This window comes from Larus michahellis, chromosome 6 (assembly GCF_964199755.1).
Source record: "Larus michahellis chromosome 6, bLarMic1.1, whole genome shotgun sequence".
Classification (NCBI taxonomy): Eukaryota; Metazoa; Chordata; class Aves; order Charadriiformes; family Laridae; genus Larus; species Larus michahellis.
The window spans coordinates 61,834,463-61,859,458 of record NC_133901.1 but is presented as its reverse complement, the minus strand read 5'-3'; the positions used below and the strand labels follow the sequence as shown (position 1 = coordinate 61,859,458).

At 47.5% G+C, this 24,996-nt stretch overlaps 2 protein-coding genes across 9 annotated transcripts in view; one reads left to right on the top strand and one right to left on the bottom strand.

Moving 5' to 3' along the window:
* Nucleotides 1-5,228, bottom strand: part of ADD3 (adducin 3) — a 112,813-nt gene extending 107,585 nt beyond the window's left edge. For 2 of the 4 annotated variants that reach the window (XM_074592902.1, XM_074592911.1), the window contains exons 1-2: nucleotides 4,942-5,228; nucleotides 4,463-4,633 (exon numbers count right to left, since the gene is read on the bottom strand). The gene's annotated coding sequence lies outside the window, so the exon portion shown is untranslated. The remainder of the gene's footprint in view (nucleotides 1-4,462; nucleotides 4,634-4,941) is intronic. The other 2 variants (XM_074592920.1, XM_074592915.1) reach the window with 2 other exon arrangements.
* A 9,109-nt stretch (nucleotides 5,229-14,337) lies between these two features.
* XPNPEP1 (X-prolyl aminopeptidase 1) overlaps nucleotides 14,338-24,996 on the top strand; it is a 33,049-nt gene continuing 22,390 nt past the window's right edge. Inside the window, exons 1-4 of one of the 5 annotated variants that reach the window (XM_074589973.1) lie at nucleotides 14,338-14,750; nucleotides 16,138-16,233; nucleotides 18,871-19,001; nucleotides 24,701-24,764. In XM_074589973.1, the coding sequence (XP_074446074.1) occupies nucleotides 18,885-19,001; nucleotides 24,701-24,764 (181 nt within the window). In that variant the 5' untranslated portion in view covers nucleotides 14,338-14,750; nucleotides 16,138-16,233; nucleotides 18,871-18,884. Of the gene's footprint in view, nucleotides 14,825-16,137; nucleotides 16,234-16,430; nucleotides 16,503-18,870; nucleotides 19,002-24,700; nucleotides 24,765-24,996 lie in introns of those variants that run through there. The other 4 variants (XM_074589975.1, XM_074589976.1, XM_074589974.1 and 1 more) reach the window with 4 other exon arrangements.

Sequence of the window (24,996 nt, the reverse complement as noted above, 5' to 3'; positions counted from 1 at the left end):
TCAGATGAACTGCCATTAGTATATGCAACATGTCATATAAATCCATGTGAACTATATGTATACACATACACACGCATTAGTTTGGTTTGATTATTTGTTCTGCAAGGATAGTCTTTGATCAGGAATGCTTGTTTCCCAAGAGGCAATAACACTCTTTTGCCAAGCAGGACAGTGAGTTATGTTGTGGATTTGTGGTACGTACACACAGGATTACCCATTAGCTGGCTTGAACACATCTCGTTGCATATGGTTGAATGAGCCGGTCCTCTGTCCTTCTGCTGGGATACTTTTTCTCAAGGCTTAAGCATGGCTGTAGTGGGTTATTTAAACATGTGCCTGAGGATATGCACAGACCCCAAGGGAGGCTGGGATGAGACATGTCCTTGTGTAGCTGCTGAACCGGGGTCCTGATTTGTATCCCAGTGTCAAATATGTGAACTGGGTGACAGCAAATGGCACTGAACAAGACTGCAATTTGTGCCACCGCTTCACAGAAAGCTGGGGGGACTTCAGTCTTTGGTATAGGCTTGGATGGTGCTGGGTGGGAAAATGGCACGTGAACGTTACAGTCAACATTAAAGCAGAATGAGAATGGCGGTGTTGGAGTCAAGCCAAACTGCAGCTACAGATCCAGCATCCTGCCTGCCTTTTGGGTAGGAAACCAGCTCTCCAGACCTCGCAGCTCTGCTCTGTTTTTCTACAATCGGGGGGCTTTTCAAAGCTGTTGAACGTCTACATGGGAACCGGCTGTTTCACTTCCTTTTCCAACAGCAGAGGTGTAAAGAGGCCAGCACGCAGCCAAGGAATGGGGACATGAGTCAGCTGGGAGTTTCGTAGCATCTGACTGATACCCTTACTTGGATCGAACCGGGGCTGGGACTGGCTGCTGCTGATGGGGGTCAGCTCTCAGGGAAATGGCTCAGTTAATGGTTTCCTCTGAAGCTCAGCTCAGTGACATGGGTGCTTTGGACAGCCATCGTGGAGGGACCCGCATTCTGTCACTCATGCCGGTGCTGTGCTCCCCACATTTTGAGAAAACTGCTCCTGGTTTACAAACCACGACAAACATGTAACTTGGACCTTCCCTCTCTGCCCTGCAAGCAGGCGCTTGGGACGGCAACGTGCTGGAGCTGCGGGAGTGGTTCCTCCCTATCTCATGAAGGAACAATACGATCCCTTCACTTGTGATGTTGTTATCAATGATTCAAAATGAGATAGCAAAAATACTTTCCATGCTGTGTAACTAGCTTCCTAGTGGAGAGATCCAGCTGCAGATATGATACTCACGCTCTGGTGCTTTCAAGGATTATCAGTGTAATTTTGGACGATAAAGGAAAGATAACACTGAGTGTTAAAAAAAAACCCAAAACAACAGATGTAATAAAATGGGACTGTAGTTCTGTTGCTGCTACAAACTTTGTGTATGAACATGGCAGGTCTTTGGGTGAAAACATCAAATTTGCATCTGCATATTTGAGAGTCCAAGTTTTCAGATGTCCTGATGGACTTAATATATTGTCTTTCAAATCACAGTGCAGCAGGTGTTGCCATAATTCATAACCGCTCATCCACTCGGGTGTTTATTTTCCCAGCCCTTGACTGAAGTGTTTTGACCCACTGATGTCTCCAATTTCTCCAATTTTTTTTCCTCTGATACTTTGTGCTTCTGTTTCGAAGCCAGCTTTACTTGCAGAGTCCTGGTTTGTGGTGAACTTTCATTTCTCTCAAACAAAATAAAACTGGTGACTCAAGACTGACGAACTGCTGTGAATACTCTGCTTTATCAGAGGAAATAGTTGGAGGCTGAAGTCTTGGTCCCTAACAAGTCTTTGCGAGGATATTAACATGTCTTGCCAAGACCTAGTAATTCCCTCGCAGCCAATGCAACATTCCTCAGAGGCCATAAGGCAAGGCTGGAGAAGGGGATCATGTGGCTCGGTCCAAGCTGAATTAGCTTCTTCAGAGAAACACCCTGAGCACGTGACTTATTTGCAGACACAGATCTAAGGTAATGAAACCCACCAGATTTTGGTGAATCCATTCAAGACATCTATTGTCAAGATGTCTCACGTAAGAAGGAGGAAATTTCAAGAAGGAAATTAAAAACTGCCCATACTGTGCAATATTCTTCAGAAAACAAGTAGCCTTGGTGGTTGGGGTTAAAAAAAAAAGGAATTGGGGAAGAGGATATTCCACAGCTGTGACTGTATTTTGTTTGCCTGCTCTCCTGTGAGAGAAGTGTCAGGAAAAGAAAAACAGAGAAAAGCTAAATGTATTCCCTGCAAAGTAACTGATTATGCAAAATACTGTCCTTCTGGGAGCTGCCTACAGGAGGTTAAACCTGACTTTCAGAAGATGAACAGCGGGTTTTCAATTATGGCATTTGGGACCTCTGGAGTGGGGATTATGAGCAGATAGTATAAATCAGACGGCCCTTTTAACACGTGCTTTTTATTCAGCAACAGGCCGAGCCCTCAGACTGGGACTCTTGCAAGCACTCAGGGTATATGTAGTAAAGGGCAGTACAAAGATCCCCCGAACAGGCTCCAGAAGTGGTGATGCGGGACTTGGGGGGAGCAGTTCCTTGGCTCCCTGGTGTTACCATACCTATCCTCCTGCTAAAATGCTGTGCAGCTAATTAGTTGTGGAAGTAGCCTTGCTGCCTGCTAGTTTGGTTGCCTCTGTGCCACACGCCATTGCTGGGCTATTTCTCCAGCCTGAAGGGCAACAGGAATTTTACCAGCAGCTTCAGCGAAAACAGGCCAGCAGGCAGTGCTTTGCTTCTCCTACGCTAAGGATCTTTACTTGGTTCACCACTCATTGTTCTGACAGTTGTCTCATTTATTCACTTTTTACATCAAAATCCATTCCTCTAAAGCTTATGTTCAGCCTTAAGCTTCAGCATGTGCTAATAGCATTAATCATTCTGGAAATAGCTCTGTCTACTCTGCTATCAGTAGCTATCTTGATGACACACTGTCCCGGCTCCACATTGCTTCCCTGCTCTCTGGGGGTGGCTCTCGAGTGACTAAATAGGTGCACAGCCGGGGAGAGGGGTAGGAGGCAGAACAAAGCAGAGGGGGATGCCCTTGGGTTGTGCCCCCGTGTTATGGAGTGTGTGCCAAGGTGCACTTAGCTGCAGCGTGATTCAGCAGTGGTTTCCTCTGGGGGGGTCTGAGCTTCCCCTCTGCGTCCCATCTGTCCTGGAGGAGACATCACACAACACGCTAGGGGTGGTAAAGATGGTCTAGAAACCTTCCAAGAAGGGTCCTACCGTCACAGGCGTCAAGGGCAGATGGGACCTGCAGATAGGAGAGCCAGGGCTTGGAAATGCTCTAGGATCCTGCAGATCAAGTAAGTGTCGATGTTGCTGCGTGACCTGCCCATATGGTTCTGCCTTTTTACTGGCCAGACTTCTGTGTGTGCATCTCTTCAGAAAAAGGAAGGATATTCTGGATGGCTTTGAAATCTCCTTCTGGATATATTAAGAAGTAACACCATGTGTGGAATTACCAGCAGAGAAATTCAACTGAGACTGAAAATAGAGTTTCCTTTTTCTTTCATATTCAAAAAAATGCTAATGCCCAGTTCTAGGATTCTCATGTTTCTTTATCTAATGGACAGTCTTCAAATAAAAGCATCCTCTGGGGCAATGTCATGTTCCCTTCACAACTGCCTGAACCAGGTTTTCTCTTCTTTCTGATCATATAATATCTCTTTTACAGCTAGCTATAGCGACTGTGAAAAAATGCCAGTTAACAGCTGTAAGGTTGCAAGTAACACATTGCTAGTTTCTTTGAATACAGTTTAACTGCTGAAAAACAAATTATGGTTATAAGCATATGACCAGTCACCTGCCTGCTTCCCAGCCTGTGGCTTAAGAACTTCAAATTAGTACAAAAATATTTCACAGTTAATAAAAAGCCTTACTTTTACAAAGGTCAATAGAGATGTCTCTGCCCGTGATTGCACACAAAAAAAATCTCAAGCACAGTCGGCAAATCACTTCCCATGATTTAGCTTCCCATTTTTAAATAGTACAAAGTACTCGCAGAGCTGACAACTTTTCCACCATCCACAGCAGGTGCCAGAGGAACAAACTCCACCATGGGCCATTTGGTGGTCTCAGGTATGCTCAGCTCTGTATGCTGCTGCTGTACTGCAAGATGCACCTGCTGAAATAGTCCTTGAACAGGAAAACGTGAGGTCATTTTTAGCTATCGATAGCCCGTGAAAATGTAAAATGGATGGGACGCATGTAGGAGTGGATCAGAATACTGCTATAGTAATTATTTAAGAAATATTATGCTTTCACTGGTGAATCAATAGACAAGTCAACAAGTTCATCTGAGATCGTTGTGTATCTTTTTGAGGCACTTCAGTAGTACTTGCATTTTAGTACCCTAGTATCCCATAGCACATGTCAAAATATTGTATTGGTAGTTGAAATTAACTTAATTACCTGATTTCTTCAGCATTGATCATCTGTTTTGACTCTGTGGTCCTTGGGGTAGTACTCTTCCTTCAACTCAGACCATGCTGTCATCATTAACAGTGAATCATAGTCAGGAGAGAATAATCAACTTGCAGCCTCATCTCTTTTCCAGCTAACATTTTGCCATGTTTAAAAAGGCTGGAAATGAACACAAAATTGAAAATTAACTGAGCTACTTTATGGTTTTTACTCTAGCAGCAATAATACCCGCCTTGCAGAACAAATGTACTGAGAAAACAATTTTTGCTGTCAACACTATTGGGAAAAAGCCAAAGTTCCCAGTCAAGTTACACCGGTACTGCCCAAGTTAAACAAATGTAAAAAATGAGAATTTTGTGATTTACTTTTTTTTTTAACTCCCTCCAAAAATGTGGTGTCTTTCTTGCATTACAGGCTAAGACATCCTATTCAGCCACATTGCTTTCTAATCAAACACTTTCCTTTACCTGTTGCTTGACATTAACCCACTGCTCCTCCTCCGGATCCTCTCCTCCATCGCCGTGCTCCCCTTTCACTTCTGCTGCTGCTGCGCTGTTTAAGTTAACATGACTTTCAAAAGTTCCGTTTTAATCAGACCGAGCCTGCTGGCACGAGCTGTCAGCAGTGTTCATTTCTCTAGGCTCTTGCCTTATGTTGCATTGCCTTGGCAACAAGATTTAGCAGCAAGGCAACAGCCTTGAACTTGTCAGAGTCTGTTGCAACGCGCTGAGCATGTATTACTCTCCGGCACCTCAGGTTGCTATAACAACTACTAACAATAAAACTCATCTCCCAGCTTTAAATGCAGGAACTTTTACAGTCTGTTTCCTGGCAGAGCTGCGGCAACATTATGTGAATCCTGGCTGTGCTTGTTTTGTCTTCTTCTTCCTTTTTGCACGATGGCAGCCTCCGGGAGCCAGGCGCCGAGGCGCGGGAAGGAGCTCGGCCATGAGCGAGCGTGGGCGCTGCCGGTGCCGAGAGCGGGACTGGGTGAACAAAAGGCTGAGTGACCGCAGGGACAATGCGGGGCACAGAGCCCCAGCAGCAAACCCCACACGCTCTGGACTGCAGGCTGCGCCTGGCGATGTGCAGCGCCCATCCACACCAGGCTTTCAGCTGCGGCATTTTGATTTTTCCCCTGCTACAGCAAAATACACCCTGCACGGCTGGTTAACAGCATCCTGGGGAGGAGGCTGCAGCCACCAGAGAGGCACTTTAGGTCTCTCTCAGCACAAGTGTTTTCTCCCACTCCTGCTAATAGTCAGCTGGCATTACTGACGAGAATAAAGTAGCAGTGCTAGCGTGGAGAGACGTGCAAGGGACCAATGACTGTCCCCATGTCATCCAGCCCTGCTCAGAACAGGACGTCACGACACAAATGTCACAAACATGTCTGAATTACTGGTGTTAGGTATTAAAAAAAATAAATCTCTTAGCAGAGACAAGGAGGAGCCCTTTAATTAATGAGGAACATTTTCAGTCAATGGAAATGCAGGGGGGTGATGATGTAAATCAAGCCAGTGCAGCACCAGGAACGGTGGAAGTTTCCCAGCAGCTTGCCCCTGCCCTGTCACACCTCCTTCCTGTGCCTTCATTCATGTGGACAGTGCAAAGCACTCATCCTTTTCCTGTATGTCACGGCCATGAGTATCTCGTGCAGACTTAACATCATTCTCACTTTTCCATAGCACGGGTCGTATTTCTTCAAAGGGACAGAATTCGTAACCAGCGAGTCGAACAATAGGAAGGCTTGTTTAAGAATAACTCAGGATACAGCACATTTCAAGCGCGGTGAGGGATGCAAACAGGAACAGGAAAGAAGCAGCAGATCTTTCCTCCTTTATGAGTGAAGCTCAGCTCCGGCAGCCAGGAAGCACTTGCGGTGATACTGCACTTGGGGAGATGCAAGAGGAGGCAGAGCTCTGCCTGAGCAAAGGGCTGTTTGTTTAGACACATTTTAAAATGTAAAAATGGTCCTTTTCATTTCTCACCATTGCTGCCAGCTGAAGGACAGTGGTTGCAGGTGGCAGGAACAGTGGGTCTAAACCAGGGGTATTTAGCTGGAGGTCTGGTCTCACTCTGCTTCCCAGTGACCTGCCACGCTGGGGGCCAGGGGCTGCGATCCCCCAAGGACCATGAGCACAGAGCACTGCCCAGACCCCCAGGTCATTTAGAGATGACGAAACAGGACCCTTGTGGGTAATGATTTCCAGCTGATGGTAACAGAATTAGTGCATGGCAGAAAAGTTGCAGGCAAGGGGCATCCCTGGATATGCACCATCTTTCTACAGGAACCCTTTGCATTGCTTCATTTGCTTTTTCAGGCTCGTGCTTTCTCCTGCACTGAGTTTTGAGTAAACTTTACCTGAACTGAGTTGCTATGAGCCAAGGAGCTGACCTGACAGGGATGCCCCAGCCCACAAACTTCTCTGAAGCTCCTCACATTTCATGTTTCATTTGGAAAAAAATTCAGCCTGTTTTTTCTGACTCCTAATCTAGAATTATGGTTTCACATATAAAAACAACCAATCAAACATATTGAGCCTTTGTTTTAAGGAAAACAGCTCATTTGAAAAGCCCAGGGCTCAGTTCTGCAGTTAGATCTTGGGGTGGCAGTGCCTATAGACCTGAAATATCATAAATGGGGTCTCAGATGGCCTCAAACCTCTCATGGACATGGGCTACAGACCACCTTCCCTTGGGAATGGGAGTTAAAAAATGTGGCCAGGCACCGAACTGAAGCACTCAAACAGCCTGAGATTTCAGTGTAACATGCCAGGCACGCTGCAGCCTGGGACAGCCACGCGGAGACTGTGGGGTTCGCTCCCATAAGGCCAGTGCAGGATCTGGGCTACATTTTTAAGGTTTACAGTTTCTACGTGGGACATATGTAGAGTGTTTAATCCCAACTTTTCCGCTTTGTCCCGTTATCTGAGACAGACAGTAACCCAATACTTTGTGTCTGGACTCCTGTACCCACTGGAATAAACATCTGTTTCTTGTACTGTGATTCGTTTATTATATTGCGCAGCATGGGACGTCAAATTGTTTCAACACGTTCAGGCCCAAGGGATTTTTGGGCAGGTGAGCGGGCCTCGCTTACAGGGGCGGTGACTTCGGGTGGGAGTTGGGGCTTGTAAATTGTGGCCTTTATATATATATGTATATATATGTATTTACAAATAAATCTCTGCTATACTACAAATGTTAATTAGAAAAAAAAACCACATCTGGTCCCTCACTGGCAATGCCAGATGCATCTCAAAGGTGTGGCGATGCAAAATTAACTATATGGCTGGGTGGTAACGGGCTTCCTAAGGAAATGAGGTTGTGCGCGTTACCCATATCCATTTGTCCATCACCACTTCCACAGAGACTCCTGAGCCCCTGAAACAGCCCCAGCCAAGCCTGGCAGCAGGACCGACAATGGAGAGAGACTCGGGTCAGCGTTTCCCAGAGGAGACGTGCTACTAACCCAAGCCCTGGCAGGAGCTCGCAGGGCTCCCGCTTGCCCCCCGAGGGGACGGGGAGAGCAGTGGGACCCAGCAGCGAGTTGGAAAGCGGAGGCCCTGGATCCAGGCCATGTGTGTGAAGACACCTGGCTCCATTAGTTTTATTGCCGGAGCAGATAAGGAAACCTTGTGTAATAGAAATGCTTCCCAGGTGTCAGGCCAAAGCACAGGTTAACAGGCCACTGCACGCTGTTAACGTTTGTGCTAGTGAAGACTTTGAGGAAGAATGGCATCATATGAACTGAATAAAAGCCTGTGTTGTGCAAGAAGCATGATTTTCATATTTAAATAGCCATAAATATATCCAATTCATCAGGTTATACTTCCTTAGCAGCACGAATTTTTATGCAAGCTGAACAAATGATCTCCTAAAGCACCTAACAGGGCACCAGTGACAACTGTGGTCTCTTTTCCATCCATGAGAGCTGGCTTTTCCCATATTTTTTCCTGCTAGAGCAGACAAGGGAAAGCTAAGAAGTCTTGGAAACCGCCACAAGGCTCACGTTTCACTTGCAAACAGGCAAGTGCAGGTGAGCAGGGATGTGTGTGCATTGTTTAGTGTGAAACAGAGCCAGGCAGGGAACTGAGCAAACATTTCATTTTCATCCTTGTCATTAAAGGTTTACAAGCAAAGTCCTAACATCTGGTATTTAACTGAAAAGAGCAGACGTGGAAGTACTCCGATATCTACCTGGCCTGCTGCTGCCTCCCTTTCCTTTCCAAATGCAGCTGCTGGGAACCACCCAACCATGATCAACTTCCAGTGCTGGCTGGATAAATTGTCCTCCCAAGAAAAACTAAGATAAGATCTCAAGATATGCTTGTTCCTTCTTTCCCTGCTATCTTTTCCCCCAAACACACCATTTGTTGTTGCAGTTTCTAGTTTCAGTGTTTCCAAACACACAAAATTTATTTAAAATGTGATCCAAAAGGACTTGTGCCACGTGTTTGAAACCTCCATTTAACTCGGAGCTGAGAGCTTAAAATAAAAGCAATTTTCTGCTGAACTGTTCTCAGACCCTTTCCTTGCCTTGGCAAGTTACAGTGCTGCTGTTATATACTACCAAAATGCTGGCATTAGTTGTTAGGTAATTTTCTAAGGTGGAAATAGGAAGAAAACCGTAGTTAAAAGACTTGCTCTCTCCCACGTGGACACAGGCGTGCCTCCGGGCTGGGAGGATGTGACCTTGACGAGCCAGCGCAGAGGCATGACCGCCACCAAACTCACTGCCGGGCTTTTGTGAGTAAAATAACGTGAACGTGACAAGTTGCAGGACAGCCCGTGCCAAACACAAATACAAGTGGTTGTCTGGGTGATCCCGGCACTGTCACATGGATGGACAGGGCAGTTTGGCCAGGTGTGCAACCTTGTAAAAGCGTGTTTTCCCTCTGCTCCAGGGAAAGTGATCCCCCTCCCTGACTCTAACTCCCCATGGGTTTCCTAAAGGTGTTCCCTGGCTTGTAAGCAGTGCTGGGGCTGCTGTGAGACCATGGCAATGGGAGAGCCCAACAGTGCTGGCATCCCCAGTCCCTGTGGTGGGAAAGTGGGGCTGAGAGCATCCTTTCACCTGTCCGGTGTCCAGAAGATGTACCAAGCCACTGGCAGGATGCTGTGGTCCAAAAGTTGAGCCACAGCATCCCGTGTCCTCGGTGAGAGCTGTGCAGAGGCTCAGCCCCCTGCTACAAATCCCTGTTTCCTATTGCTGTCTCTCACAGCACCCTGCACCGTGAACAATGCTCTGGGGGGAAGAAAGATGTGTCCCGGTTGCAGATTGCTCCCTGGGTTGGCCTCCAATGCCGTGTTCTCACCGAGGCACCGAACAGCTCCTGCCATGAAAAGGCTGTGGGCTTGCCCTGCGGGCAGGGGGCATCTCGGGAGATTAGATTGCAAAACAGGAGTCTAAATTTCACAGGTGCCCAACAAGAGAAGGTGAACAAAATGCAAGTTACAACTGCAATAAAGGTATCATGGGTAGAGGGAGGCTGATAAGATAACAGGTGTTCTTTTATGGCTTATTTCCTGGCCTTGATCGCTTGATACGGATCAAGATTACGACGAAGTTAATGGCTCTGTCACTTGGTGAGGATGGTCTCAGGCAATTTTGGTTGCTACTTGTCTCCTCTCTCTTTTGTAATCTGATGCAAATACAGCACTATAAGAACATAAAAGATAGCCCAATTAGGACAATTTAATTAAAAGCAAGGTATATTGAAGTGCTTTCATAAAACATCTTTGCAACAGAACTTGCACCATTTTAGTTGAGATCAAAAGGTGCTTAGAAAGGACAGTTTCATCTCTTTAAGCATTTCAGATTATATATCATAGACAGCACTGCCTGCTAAATTAATTATTAAAGTATTTTACATTATCTACATTGGCAAGTTCATTAGGGCCACTTCAAAGCTTCTCAGAGACCCAAAATACCCAGGAAACATGCATCAAACATTTTGGCTTAACCGGAAAGCTCATTCCACTTTCTCTTATTTAACTTATTAGTCATGTATTATTCAAACGAAATAAATAGTGCTGCCTCCCGTGCTCATCCGGGCAAAGCCTATAGCAGCAATCCTCCGCTGGCTCGTTCAGCCTGGGCATCCACCAGCCTCCACATGGACCACGTCTCAGCACCAGTCCCCCATGCAACCCAGACCCCCCCAGGGCTCATCCATGGGCTTGACACGGTCCTGCTGGGTCAGGCCACTGGTGGTACTGGGATGCTCGCAGTGTTTAGATCTAGGCCTCTGCAGACAGATGGGACACCAGCCCATATGGCACTGTCACACCTCTACCTGTAAGGTGGCTGTTTACTGCAGAGGACTTGTCACGAGCATAACCAGGAGATGTGTGCAAAATACTTCTGGCCCAAATACACCTTTTCTTACAAGACCGTTCCTCTTCTGGAATGAGGTTCCTATGCAGAATACCCATCAGTGTGTTGTTATTAATTTTACCAGGAAGGAAAGGAAATTAGTCTAAATTTTAGTGCTGAATGAGTCAAAACCAGTTAGAAGTCACCTCTGGGTACAGAAGCCCTCACAACATGGCTCTGAAATACCAGGCACTCAATAGCAACTAAGATCTTGCAAACATCAATATTTACCCTTCTATTTTCTGCCTCCTTTAGCACATTTTTGGGAGATGGGAATGCAGACTTTTTTTTTTAACCTTTAATCTGTCTTCCTGATCTTGATCTTGATTGGGAAGACAGAATGGGGACACATTTTGGTCACCAAAATAGTAGTATGGTGTTTTCAGTGGTGTCTTAATTTATTTCATTTTAAAGTACAGAGAGACGTCAATATCACATTGATAGTCTGTCCGGAGCAGCGCTTGTTATTTCTGCTCTGAGCTGGGACTGAATTAGAGAAAGTTAATCAAATTCAATCCTCCTGGTTTGCTCCCCTCTTGCTCTGGGGCTGTAGGGTAACAAGAGGAGGCAGGACAGATCTGTTCTCACGCTGTAGATGGTCTCCCTGGACTGGCTCCTGACAGGCAGGATGGCATCTCCAGACCTGGAGCAATTAATGAGGCAAGTTTGATGGAGATGCTGAGCTTTCCCCTGCCCTGTCCTTCCCCTGGTATGCTGGGCTCTGTGAGCAGCCTGGTAATTTCACGCTGTGGACACTCCCCAAGTCATACTCCCACATAGGAGATGTATTTTCTTTCCTCCCTGTATTTGATGGCCACTGCTCCCACGGTCCGTTAGCTAACCCAAACTGATTTAATAATGATTCACTGGCAAAAAATAATCAAACAAACAATTTCACTAGCACAGGCATTAACGTTATCTCGCGTTTAGCCCCTGTGCTAAATTCAGCCAAACGGAAAGCTCTGCAGAGCAGGAAGGGACAAGGACGGACACCCTTAGCGCCACCCTGGGAAGACAGTGTGGAGCATGTGGACCAAGCCAAGGCGGGGTGTGAGTCTTCTGTTCCCTTGGGTACCACGTGCACAAGCTGGGAAGCACAGGGGAGGAAAAGGCATCCCTGCAGTGCAGCACTGCTCGGTGAGCTGGAAAGGCACGTGACGAACATTTGAAATGTTTCAGATCAATCCATCCCCTTTCCCCGGGCCACCACAGAGCTCCAGCAGGTGCAGCTCTCCACAACCCTTTATTAAGAGCTGCAGCCAAATGCAGAATCTAACCCCGAATTATTATTATGAGTCAGAGGAGGCTGAAAGGACCATTTCACAACCGTGATTGGATTCAGATGCAGAGTTCACCATTGGCAAATGATCTCCGTAATCATTGTGCCAATGTTGCAGTGCTTTTAAAATATCCTGACATGTGCTTCAGTATGAGCATCGCTGGATTCTGGCTGGTTTCCAAGAAATGAATCTTCTCAGCAAATATTCTGCAGGGTGAGCATAGTGTGGTCTGTAACACAAATGCAAAACACGGCTGTAGTTTAGCCTGAGGGGGACAGTGATGTGATGATGCTTTTCCAGCCCAGACTGCTGGGATTCTATAGGTCCCTTGTGGGCAGGGCTGGAAGATGGGGTGACAATAATTGGGAAACAGGAATCAGCTTCACCCAAGGAGATTAATGAGGAAAGAAAAGTCTTCCTGTTATAATGGTCGTGGTTACCAGCCTCCCCCTCCTCTCTCTCCCATCCCTCCTCAGGGACAGCCTGCAGCCCCATCACCATCCAAGGACCCTTCCCAATGCCGGGATGCTGGTTGCAGGACAGACCTTTTATTCTTTTCTGTTGGATTGCCAGCTTTGCTGTGCTGTGTTATGCCCTAGATTTTACTCCAGAAATGTATGAGATAGACCTTCACAACATGGACAGCCACAGAAGGTGGCAGTTGCTGGCCAGGGCTGGCTGCAGAATTTGGGGATGGTGGAGAAGCTGGAATTGCTGAGCTTGAAGAACGGTCAGAGAGAAGAGGGAGCCAGACCCTTTCCAGATGTGCACAGCAGAAGGGCAAGGGGCAAGCTGCAATGAGGAAATTCTGCTTGGATACAGGGAATAATAAACCTTTTTGCTTCAGGGTGGTCAGCACTAGCACAAGCTGCCCAAGGAGCCTGTTCTTCTCCTCTTTTGGAGGTACTCAAAACCCAGCAGGACAGTCCCTAAGCAACCTGCTCTAGCTTTGAAGCTGGCCCTGCTTTTAGCAGGGGCTTAGATGAGAGACCTCCAAAAGCCTCTTCTCCCCTGAATTATTCTACATTTCTCTCATCCTGTTTTTGCTTCATGCTTCCCCTGGAAATAAATGAATAGTCAGGGAGGCCCAGGTGGTGTGGTAAAAGCCTGGCTTGTGTTGGCAGGGAAGATGCAGCAGCAAACATTTGGCAGTTTGTGGGTAAAGCTCTGCAGGCTACAGCATTGATGTGGACCAAGGGAGTGGAAGGAGGAAGGGCAGAGTAGCTGCTGGCTGTACTTTTTCTCTTCTGTAAAAATGCATGCAGACTGAGGGACCAGGGACCCAGGGACATGAGCTGGCCACGTACCCCCAGAAGCTGCTTTACCAGCAGGATGCCAGGTCCAGCGCCCAGCCTGTGCATCTTTATGGGCCTGGTCCCGAGCACCATGCAGCCAGCCAAGCATCTCTTCTCCTAACAAGTCATAGAATCATAGAATTGTCTAGGTTGGAAGGGACCTTTCAGATCACCAAGTCCAATCATCGACCTAACACTGACAGAAACCACCACTAAACAATGTGCCTCACCACTACATCTACCCATCTTTTAAATAACTCCAGGGATGGCGATTCCACCACTTCGCTGGGCAGCCTGTTCCAATGCTTCATAACCCTTTCAATGTAAAAATTTTTCCTAGTGTCTAATCTAAACCTCCCATGGCGCAACTTGAGGCCGTTTCCTCTTGTCCTATTGCCTGTTACTTGGGAGAAGAGACCAACCCCCACCTCGCCTGGGTCCCCAGGATGTGTGGGGAGGCCCTGAACTACAGTGGGTCCCACTGAGCACCACTTTTTCCTCCTCTATTCATCCTCTGCAGAGTCACGGTGACACTGGGTGCAGTGAGGAACCCCACGGAGGAGGGGTGGCTGCAGCCTTGCCGGAGGGTCCCTGGGGTCCCAAGCACACCCCTCCGGCCTGGACGCAGTCACAAAGCAGCTTCTGTTTTGCTTTTGTTGTAGCCTCTCTTGGTGGTGATCGTCTCGTTTTTGCCGTTATGTGGCAGCCTCACGTTTTTGTCAACAGGGTTGACTTAAAGCCCACCTGCAAAGCGCCGCCAGGGGCTGAGGAGAGGGGCTGAAGGTACTTTCAGGAGGGAGCACACATGGCAAACGGCCAGGCTTCACCGCAGTTGCACACAGACCCTCCAGAAGTTCTACCCGACCCTCCTCCCCTCCAAGCGGAAAACTGGCGGTATTTTATCTTGAGAAGCAGATGGCGCCTGTTCTGCCGAGACACCCTCAGCAGAGCAAGAGGACGCCGGCACCTTCCCGCAGCCGCGCTCAGCACCGGGAGCAGCGCTGCGGGATACCAAACGCCGGCGGTTCGCTGCGGGGGGAGCTGCTGCGACACCCCCCGCGCCCCGGCTCCTTCACCCCCGCTACCCCCCGGCCTCGGCCGGCTCCGAACCACGAGCGACTCCCGGCGCCGGCCGAGCTGCGGCCGGGGACTGCGGAGCCCGCTGCCCGGAGCCCGCTGACCGGGGCCGGCGGGCACCGGGCAGCCGCTCCCGCTCCGCGCTCCCCCCGTGACGTCCGCCGCGACGTCAGCAGCGGGTGGCCGCGGCGGCCCACGTGGGCGCTGACGTCGCGGGCGGACAGCGGGCGGGCCAGCGGCAGGTGAGGAGCGGCGGGGCGGGGGCAGGGACAGGCCCCGGTGGGTGCTTCAGCCTTAACGGCGGAGAACGTGGAATGTACGCGGAGGGGCGGCTGTGGCACGGCCTCGGCCTGGCTCACGGGGTCGGCGGGGGAGGTCGGGCCCTCTCCTGGTATCCGGGTCCTGTTCCGGTATCCAGGCCCTGTAAACCAGGCCCTGTCCCGGTGTCCAGACTCTGTAGGCCAGGTCCTGTCCCAGTATCCAAGGCCAGTCCCGGTATCCAGACTCTGTAAACCAGGCCCTGTCCCGGTATCCAGAGTCTGTAAGCCAGGCCCTGTCCCCGTATCCAGGCCCACTCGGGGTATCTGGTCCCAGTTGGGGTATCCAGGCCCATGCAGCCCTGTCAGCCCAGTGTGGGGCTCGGAGAGGCTTTCGTCTCAGGGGAGCAGGCCAGGCTGGGGGTTTTGGTGAGTTTGGGGTGCAAGCGGATATTGGTGGGATTTGTGCCTCAGTGCATGGCTGCGAGTGCTTGGGCTGCCCTGCGTGTGGCCAGGCCAGGACGGAGAGGCCTGGTTTTGAGGTGATGGTGTCGCCAGTTCCTGGCAACGCAAGCTTACGTACTTATTTTGAACAAGTTTAGTCATAAAAGAGAAAACGAAGAGGAGATTGTCAGAAGGATGGGCATGTCTGAAGCAAACAGAACATAAACGCTCAGGGTGATCTAGCAGCAGCCACAGGCAGACCCAGATGCAGCCTGACATCCTGGACTCACGTCCCTTCCCTGCCATGGCACTGATGCGTGCCCCGACACAGCGCAGCAGGCCTGGTGTCCCCTACCCTCGCCATCGATGGTCCCTGGGATTGCAGCAGCCTATCACTCTGTGTCCCTGTGGGAGACAGGAGGTGGTGTCTGGTTCCTCTGGCAGCATTTTTGTGGTTGCTCTTTGCTCCATGTGTCTGATGGAGATGCTGTCCAGGCAGGATCTGGCCTGGGCTCTTGGAGAACTGACTCCTGTGGTCTGAGTGAGGTGTAGATAATGTATGTCTAGACAGTGACAGATTTTGGGATCCAACCCTGACTGCCATCACGCTGCAGTGATACTTTGCGTGTTACTTCTGCTCTGCCTTAGTTTCTCCATGTGTAAAATGGGGAGTGGCCTCTGACAGACAGATTGCAAAAACAAATTGGCATAAAACAGCACACGCTTGCAAGATTTAATCGTAAGTCTTGACAAGCAAATGCCTGGCCCTTGACATTCTCTGATGCACCATGGTTCACCCTTGGTGCATCTCTAATCTTGCCAGTCGAACGTGGTGTTAATGCATTTTCAGCTCTTTGCTGGAGGATGAGAATGTTTTATGGGGGTCAAAGTTTGTTAGCTGTTTCAGTTTTGCCCTTTGCTTTCTCAGGCACAGTGGAGCTTATGAAGGCCAAGCAAAGAGCTGAATGGTATTTCGTGTAAGCAGAGGCAAGAGGCGTCCAGACGTGGGGAACTACAGAGGCAGGTAACACAGTAGTCCAATACCTTTGAAAAAGTTAGGGCAGGAAATGGGACTGTTTCTTACGCTGCTAAATCCACTACCTTCATTTCAGCTGTGTTTGGTTTCAATCACTGGAGTGATTAAATAATGACAGAAAGCTGTTTTAACTTTGTAGAGCCTTATAATTATGGCCAAGAAAGGAGAGGTCACCTGTTAAAAATTATAGGGGGACCACAGTAAATGACTACCCAAGATCTGGGAGAAGATGATTTCTCTTTCTCTGGAAATTGAAGGTGATTTTATGGGAAAGTTTGTAGAGGACTTTTTAAAAGTTATTTCTTAAACTGTAGGGTTTATCTAAAATAGGTGTCCTCCTTAATATGGGTTTTGTTGCTAATCTAGTTTAGTTGTGTTTTTGATATTGCAATCAGATCTTTCAACAGTTGAGAGTACTTTTTTAAATTATTTTTTTTGTCCTTGAGATAATCTCTTGCCTGCTAAGAAAACTGTGGCTTGTCAGCAAGGAGCTTTATTAAAAGGCAAAGCCTTGTCATTCCTTGCCTATTTTAATGAGACTTTCAGGCTCCTGGAGACAAAACACAGGTCAAGAAAGGAAGCTGTGTCCTTATGAGTTTGTAGAAGGAGATTCTTTTCTGTTGGCTAGTCGCTATGTTGTTGCTCTGTCTGAACATAAATCAGCAGCAATGTTACAGCAGCTCGTTACAGAGGTCAGACAGAAACAATCACAGTATAATGAAGTTCTGTGTAGCTTGCAAACACTGTATAAAATGATGAAATTTGTCCTAGAAATAAGTCTGAATAGTGTAGTGTAAGAGTGTATCTAGTGATGATAGTGTAATCTAATCCCAGTAAAGGCACTGTAGTCAAGATACCAATTTGAAGATTTAGTGTATGGTGCCTTTTGAGCTTGATTTGCTTCTTGTGGTCTGGGTTTTAAAACACAACATATCTGTGGGCAGACAGTCACACAAAGTCTGGTTTGCTCTAAACTTCCTGTGATGAGATGTGTGAATGTTGGTCTTTGGTTGAGATTTTTACACCTAATAATGTATCAGATCTTGGTTCGGGTCCTGACTTGGTCACAGCGCTCCTGTGTGACCTTGTTCAAATCATGTCTTCCTATGGCTTGTGAAATGGAGGCAGCTTTTCTGCCTTTCCGTTTAGATGGCAAACATCACAGGGCAGGGACTGTGCCTTACTGTGCTTTGGCGTAAGAACGTAATGTCACTTGGGGCTCCTGGTAGTTACTGAGGTGTAAATAGAATAAGTGCCTGGATAAGCAAAAATGTTTGAGACTTGCATGCTATTTGCTTCTCCCATATATGATTTGTTTGTGGACGTGGCTGGGAAATGAGCTGTGAAATGAACTGGTCAGAATAAAATACTCCATAGCATGGCATTCAAGCAGCACAGAGCGTACCCACCATGCCCTGGAAAGTGACGGCATTAAAGTTGTAAGATCCCAGCACGTTCTTAAAAATGTGAAAGGAATGGGTAGAGAACCAGGAAGGGGATTATCCCATTTTGGACATATGAGTGAAGCAAAGATGGAGAGAACCTCTGAAGAGGTTCAGGTTACTTAATTTCCATAGGCTTTCAGGCCAGGCCTCCGCCACAGTTTAAGCATCCTATGCAGACAGCTGATGCCTGTCACTGTAGCCTTCGCTCATGCTACCGCAGCAGCATGGCCTGATGCATCACTGTGCGTGGCACCCACAGCGGGCCCTGGCTGTTGACAGTTTCTGGGTAGCAAATTGAGAGGCCAGTGTTCACTGCAATGACAAAGAGCATCCAGCCTTTGCCCCACTCCAGCCTGCCTTGTACCAGCTGAGATCTGCAGAGCATTTGCCAAAGGTCTTTAGAGACGGTTCTTTTAAGGCTCCCTAGCTGTCCCCTGCCAGTCGCTTGTGAGAGCTCAGTGGGCCGTTGCTACTGTTACAGTTGTGTTCTTGCAAGGTGAACTAACATGCAGCCCAGAGGTAATTATGGACAGTGAATGCATCCTTGTGTATGTCCTTGGGAGCAGATTTATTTTGTCTGAGTTAATCTCATCACCAATCCTTTATGAAGTCCTGGGCTATAGTGAAACTTCTAAAAATTGTATTCTTAACTGGTCCATTTCTTAGTTCCTGACATGCGTGGCTTGCTGTCCTAGCAGCCTGTGCTCCTGTGGCAAATAAGCCACAGTATCTCTGCCCCCAGGGTGAAAGGACTGAAAGTTTATATCTGTGCACGTGAAGGGTGGGGTTACTTCTAATCTGTGGGTACTTGGGACCTTCAACATCACATGCCAGGACCTTTCCTGCCTGTCAGAGGGCATGGCTGAGGTGCTCTACACATGCAAGAAGGGCTGGCAAGTGTGTTAAGCTTGTGTGTATCATCACTGCAGGGCATGCCACTTGCACCAGGTGGGAAAGGTCCTTTACAAGATAACCAGCTTTGACTCTCTGGCCTCAAACTGATCCCTCATTCTCAAGGAACACGGGTAAAGTGACAAGAGAGGAAAAATTCTGGGCTGAGAGGGGTGACATTGGCACAGTTGTCCTCAAGGGGAGTTTCCAGTGGTGACAGCCTCCAGCCTGTGCACGTGGGTGGCCTGGGATGGCTGGAGAAGCCCTGAAGTTTTATGCTTTGTTTTAGTTGCAGGTAGGAAGATGAGTCCAAAAATTACAACAGAGCTGCTGAAGCAACTGCGTCAGGTGATGAAGAATCCTAAGTATGTCCAGGAGCCTGTCCAAGCCTACATAGTGCCCTCCGGAGATGCTCATCAGGTATGCACGGATGGATTATGGGAATGACTGGACTTCCATTCCCTGCAAAAAATATAAGCCAGAGATAACTAAAATCATCTTTCATTCACTTGCTTTAATGGTTCTAGCATAAAACCCAGGGTAACCTGAGAAACATCACATTGGAAAAAGTTTATGGAATCTATTCAGTAGACTGAGGTTTTTATGTTCTTGTAACAAATCAGCGTTGATGTTCCACCAGCAACTTCTCATCAGATTGTCTCCAGGGAGCTCACGCTGCAGAAAAGGGAGCTTGCGAGAGCACTTGCTGTCTCCATCCTGGCTGTTGGGAAGAATGGATTCACTGGGGGAGGAAAAGGCATTATCTGAGCTTTAGTTTCTCCATTAGCACTTCCCGATCAACACATACTCTTAAGCGAGGTGACGAAGGATTAGTTGCAGAGCTTTCCCTTTGCTAGATCCAGTTTTTGCTGGAATTTGCTGCCTTATGCTAAAGCCCTTTGGATCCCATGCAGAGGGGCCTTTGGAGAGGCAGGGAAGGAACAGGCCACAACACCACTTCCCTTTCGATGCTGTTCTGCGTCAGCTTGTTCTGTGTGCTAAAGAGGGGAGTCTGGGCCCAGGGTGGTGACCTGTGGTGGTAATTCTGTTACGTGCTGCTTCCACTGTTAAGATTTTTGTAGTCCATGACATCAGTTTTAAATTGCTGAACTGCCTTTTATCTCCCTTGTCTGCTCATATGCTAGTTTCACTCTTCTGTCTGCTCTGACCCAAGAACTGCCAAGGGTTTTTCCCTCCTCAGCCATTTTCAGGAAACAAAAGACCTGAAGCTTTCCTGGCTCACACCCAAAGCTCTCTTTTACCCCAGGATGCATGAAAGCAAAATGCAACTGAATCGGAACCTTTGCCCTTAACTTGGCAGTGGGGTAAGCTGGGCCCAGACTTGCCTGTGCCCTGGGACCATATGTGCAGCATCATGTTTCCTCCTAGGGAGATCCAAACTTGGGCAGGTAGAGGGAAGGCGTTTTCTGCAGCTGCTATTGTGTGCTGCATTCCTGCCTCAAGCTGCATCTGTCCATATATAACTCTGGTTTCATTTCACTAGATGTTAAATGCTGTCATGTGAGTTGAAGAATGTGACCCTCAGGACTTCTGGGTTTTTCTGTTGCTCTCTTTTCCTTGACAGAGTGCAGTTAAGCAGAGAACCCCATGTTGCTATTTCCTGCCGGGCGAGTTGGTCAGGTTTCTCTGCAGAGCAAATCTATCTGAATGGAAATGATTACTAAAAGCTGCTGATTCTGGCGCCTCCTGACTAGCTAGTGCAGGATTTTGTCTGTGAGGTTTGGGAATTGGTGCAATTTTAGGCATTGGCGGAAACCTGTTGATCCCAGAACAGGCTTACTGATTCCAGGTAAATTGTGATGAGCTGAGATTTGCAGCTTCACCACATTCCAAGCAAGCGTTTGTTTCCTCTACACAAATAAGAACTTTACAGCCCTGCAGTCAGATTTTGCTCTAAGGCAGCTCCCTCCATGACTCAGAAGACTGCAGTTTAATGATACCCAAGCTTTTGGTGGCTTGAGCCATTTCCTCCCCACAGCCTAAGCTACTTGTTGCTGTCCTTGCCTCTCCCAGCTGTTCCTGAGGCTGTCCTAGGATCCACATCAGAGAACATGTCGACAAAGAGGGCTTTCCCTCCTGTGGTGTTGACAAAGGGTTTAGATTGGGGGAAACTTTATTCCCTTCTAGGTTGCAAGGAACCTCTGGATTGGACTGATGCTGATACACCATGATGCTGCAACTTGCTGACTAATTTCTCTTTGTAACACTGGGAATGTTTGAGCTCTGAGCTCTGTGATGCTTTTAATATTGGTTTTCCTGCCAAGGCTAGAAGGCTTAATACTGCCAGGAGGCTTGCCACCAGTTGTATCCTTTGCTTTCCATGCTTAGTTGTGTAAGGAGGTGAAAGACTTGCAGAGCTTCTCAAACACATCTGGCTCTCACTCTGTCTTAACCAAGGCTGCTAATACCTTGGATTTGTGGCTCTTGCAGCCAGCCCTGAATGTTGGCTGCTTTGATTTTTTTGAAACTTTTGATGCTGGTGATAAGAAATTGACTGTTTCCTCGGAGACCTGGGTGGTCCAAAGGCTGGGGAGAACGGAGGGCAGTCTCAGCCAAAAGTAGGCTGAAGTCCATACAAAGAGCCCCGCTTTCTTTAATCAGTACTGGGTGGAACTTGTTGCTGGAGGTGTCAAAGGAATATAAAGGGGTGAAATGCCATGCTTTTGGGAATGAGGCATCTAAGTCCTTTGTGGTTTGGGTAAAAATGCCTGTCTGAGCTTTTGGGGTGTTGCAGTGGTAAATGCAGGATCCATTTTCATGTTGAGTAATCCAGTTTACACTGAATCTGGAGTTTGCCCATGGAGGAATATTCAGAGATTGGAGAAGCTTTGTTCTTAATGGGAGGGAATGATATTTGGATTAGAGCTTGGGTTTGGAGCCAGTCACAGCTTAACTGGGGCTGGCTTCCACCCCCAGGCCTTGACTCAGTGAAAACAAATTTGGTCAGATCTGGCTGGTCTTCCACATCAAGGAAGCACCTGCCCAGCTGAGGGCCCCATGTTTGGGTTGGCAGAGATGCTGTCTTCTGCTCGGAGTTGGCTTCTCTGACACATGCTTATTGGGAGCTGAGAAATCAGCAGAGTTATAAAGCAAGAGAGGAGACGGCTTGCGCACAGGTTGCACTGACCTGTTCCAGATCTTAGCAATGCAGTTAGGTTTTTGGCAGTGAATTGTGACCTCCCTCCAAGTATACAACAGTGTTTGTTCTTTAATGGCATCAGTGTCGTAGTTCTAAGGGCAGCGAGCTGCACTTCTCATTGCTGATCTTGGTTGACATTAGATTAGAATAAACTTTAACATGTTAATGGCCCAACCATGCAGGCTTTGGTGGTAAGCACCTGTGATTTTGGGGGGTTCTTCCTGGCTTAGCTGGGGGTTTCTGTGTTGCAGCCCCCAGTTTTGCCTGTGTGTCAAGGACTGACAGGTGTGGTGGAAAGCAGACATGAAAGGCTTGAGGAGGGCCAGGTTGAAGGCCATCAGAGCTGCAACACAAGCCCCAGGGAAATACCTTGTTCTGACTGTGCTGTGGCCTGTACTTTGTGTGGCATACACAGGTGTTTCCCTTGTAATTTTAGCTTGTGCAAAATATGGTCTCATCTTTGCACAGTGGGGGTTGCTGCATGGAACAGAACAGGTGGGTGTGCAAGAATTCAGGCTGACAGATGAATGAACCATCTTCCCCTCCAGATCCCTTGTAGTCCCTTTTAAAGCCTCTCTCTTTCATTGTAAACTCTTAAAACATTCCCTGGATTTGTCTGTGAATGGGACTGCACGAGATATTTCCCACACAGTCAAGGTCTTTGTTAGTTTAGGTCAGTTTTACCAGATCTAAAACTGATAGACTTCTTTTTTTTTTTTTTTCCTTGTAGATGAATTTTTTTAGAAAAACTTATTTCAATCCATTTCACTATTCTGTGCTGTTAATGCAGCTAGCTCAGTGTTAACCCTTCCTATGAATGTGAGATTGTTTGCACAAGCAAACCAGCCTGTAGTCTCTGCTGGGCTGATCAAGAGGAAGGGAAGGGAAATCACTTGTCTGATTTGATACATACTTAGTGATATGATCCACAATGGGAGATTTCCAGCATCCCCTTTAAGTGTTGGCCCTTGGGACATGGTGTCTCAGCTTTGAGCTGAGAAGTGTAGGAGACAGGGAGTCGTAGCAGTCAACAGGTTGAATAGTTTTTAGGAATTGTTGAAATGGGGAATCCTCCTTAGGTCTGGCATCACTCTGCCTTCATGTTCTGTCCTGCTGCTGTGAGACCGGCAGCCGTGGAAATGGACGCTTGATTCTGTTCCCAGAACAACTTCTTCCTCTCTATCTGCTGATGTCTCTGTCATTATTTTAAGGGGGGTTAGTGGTGACGGTGCTGCTGTGGTGGGCTGAGGTGGATTCACCATGTCAGCTAGAGGCGTGCAGAGAGCAGTTTTTCCTTCTCCATACCAGGTGGGTATCTTGACCCCTCTCCTCCCCACAGCTGCTGAGCATATGTCATAGCCCTGTGGGGTCTGTGGGGCTGGACAAGAAGAGGCATGGGGAACTGGACTGACTCAGAGATGAGGGCACACGTGGTCTTAATAGCCCCACTATTTCTAACGGCTTTCATTAGTGGTTGGATAAAATAGAGGATTTATTGTGAGCATATCACAAGGATCTTCCCTGGCAATGAGGACCAAAAGTTACTGAGCCAGATCCTCTTTTGCACCATGGGTTTTGCTGTCCCAAAGCTCAGCTCAGTTTCAAAACATTAGTGGTGAATGGTTGGTAGCTGCTGCCTAGGGTGTCTCCCCGGAGGGGAGAGACATAGCTGTTCTGGAGGGGTTTTGACCGTGGGGTGGTTGGGAGCAGAAATAAAAAGTTGATCCCAGGAGCTGTGATTTGTGCTTCTCACTCCTGTGCTTTGAACCCTCTGCCTTCTTTAGAACGGTGAAGAGTAACAGATTGGAAGGGAGTATTTTCTAACAATCCGATGATTTAAAAATAGCCCTAGCCAAAGACAGGGAAATGCAGTATCTATCAAAGTAGAAACTAAAATCACCTGAGAATTGGGCTGTGATTTCAGTTCCCAAAGTTTTTTCTCTTGCCACAGCACAGCTGGGAGCAGAGGAACTTTATGGGCAGAGGAACAGACTTTAGTTTCAGACCATTTGTAAGGTACAAATCCAGGGGTTTTGCAGCTCAAACATCAGTGCTGTCAGCCTGGATTAAGCTGATTTGCTGAGTTGCACTAGTTAATTAACAGGCCTACTCAGCATTTCTGACCTCCGAACTTGCCAGAATGGGATCCCATAAAAATTGTGTGGGGGCCATTTCAAGGTACGGTTGTTCTTTTAATTTTGGCAGCTCCTGTGGATGTCAGGTATCTGTGCATTCTCAGGCTCTTCTGTAGTGCTGCCAACACATGTGTCCACAAACACAGGTTGTGATGGGTTTGACATGAGAATGGACTAGTAGCCTTTGATTCTCTCTCACACACTAAACCATGGTCTGGTGGTTTCTGGCATAGTTGGATTTTGAGTAGGCAAAGAAGTGAGAGGATCAGCACCTAATTATGAAAGGTGCTAAGGTTTAAAGTTTCTACAGTTTTACCACCTTGATGATTTTTTTTTTTTCAATTGTCCTTGTGGAAAAGAAACTCTTAAAGGAATTCTTATAAATGCCAGTGAGGGGGCTTCACTGGAGATAGTGAGTTTTAGAGATTTTATGTGCTGATTACTCTGGTCCCCAAGATCAAGGGGTGCTTCTGGTTTCTCTTCCTTTCACATTGCAGCTTCAAAGGCAGCATTTGTTTGTTGCCCAAAGGGGAGGCTGAGTGTGAAATAAACATCTGCAAACTCTGAAGCACTTCAGTGTTTATAGACGTTTGTGGGAGAAAAGTGCTGCAGCTTAAAAAGAAAACAAACCCAGTTGGACATAAATACAATATAATCACAGATGATTAAATGTTCCAGTGGAGTAGAGCCCAGGATTTTTTAACTCATTTCTTTCACTCTGTGGCGTTCTTTAGGAGAAAAAGCTTATCAAAGTATTTGTCATCAGCTGATTTCCCCACCCGGCCCCGCTGCTATAAATAATTGCTGCCTCTTTTGTTTTCTAGAGTGAGTATATTGCACCGTGTGATTGCAGACGAGCATTCATCTCTGGATTTGATGGCTCTGCAGGTACCTTTCCAGAACTTGTGTTCTTTCTAATATACATCATTCCCCTCTAAAGAAATAGTCTCATTCATGGCATAGAGGCAGCATGGAAAAGGAAACCCATCCAGCTTGTTTGGACTGTTTTCTTCCCGTTTCAGCATCTGCAGAATTATGTCTTGGCTACCCGCTGGAATTATGTAATATCAGAGTAATAACAAGTTTTCAGAAAATGTTTGACCCCTGAATGAACCGCTCG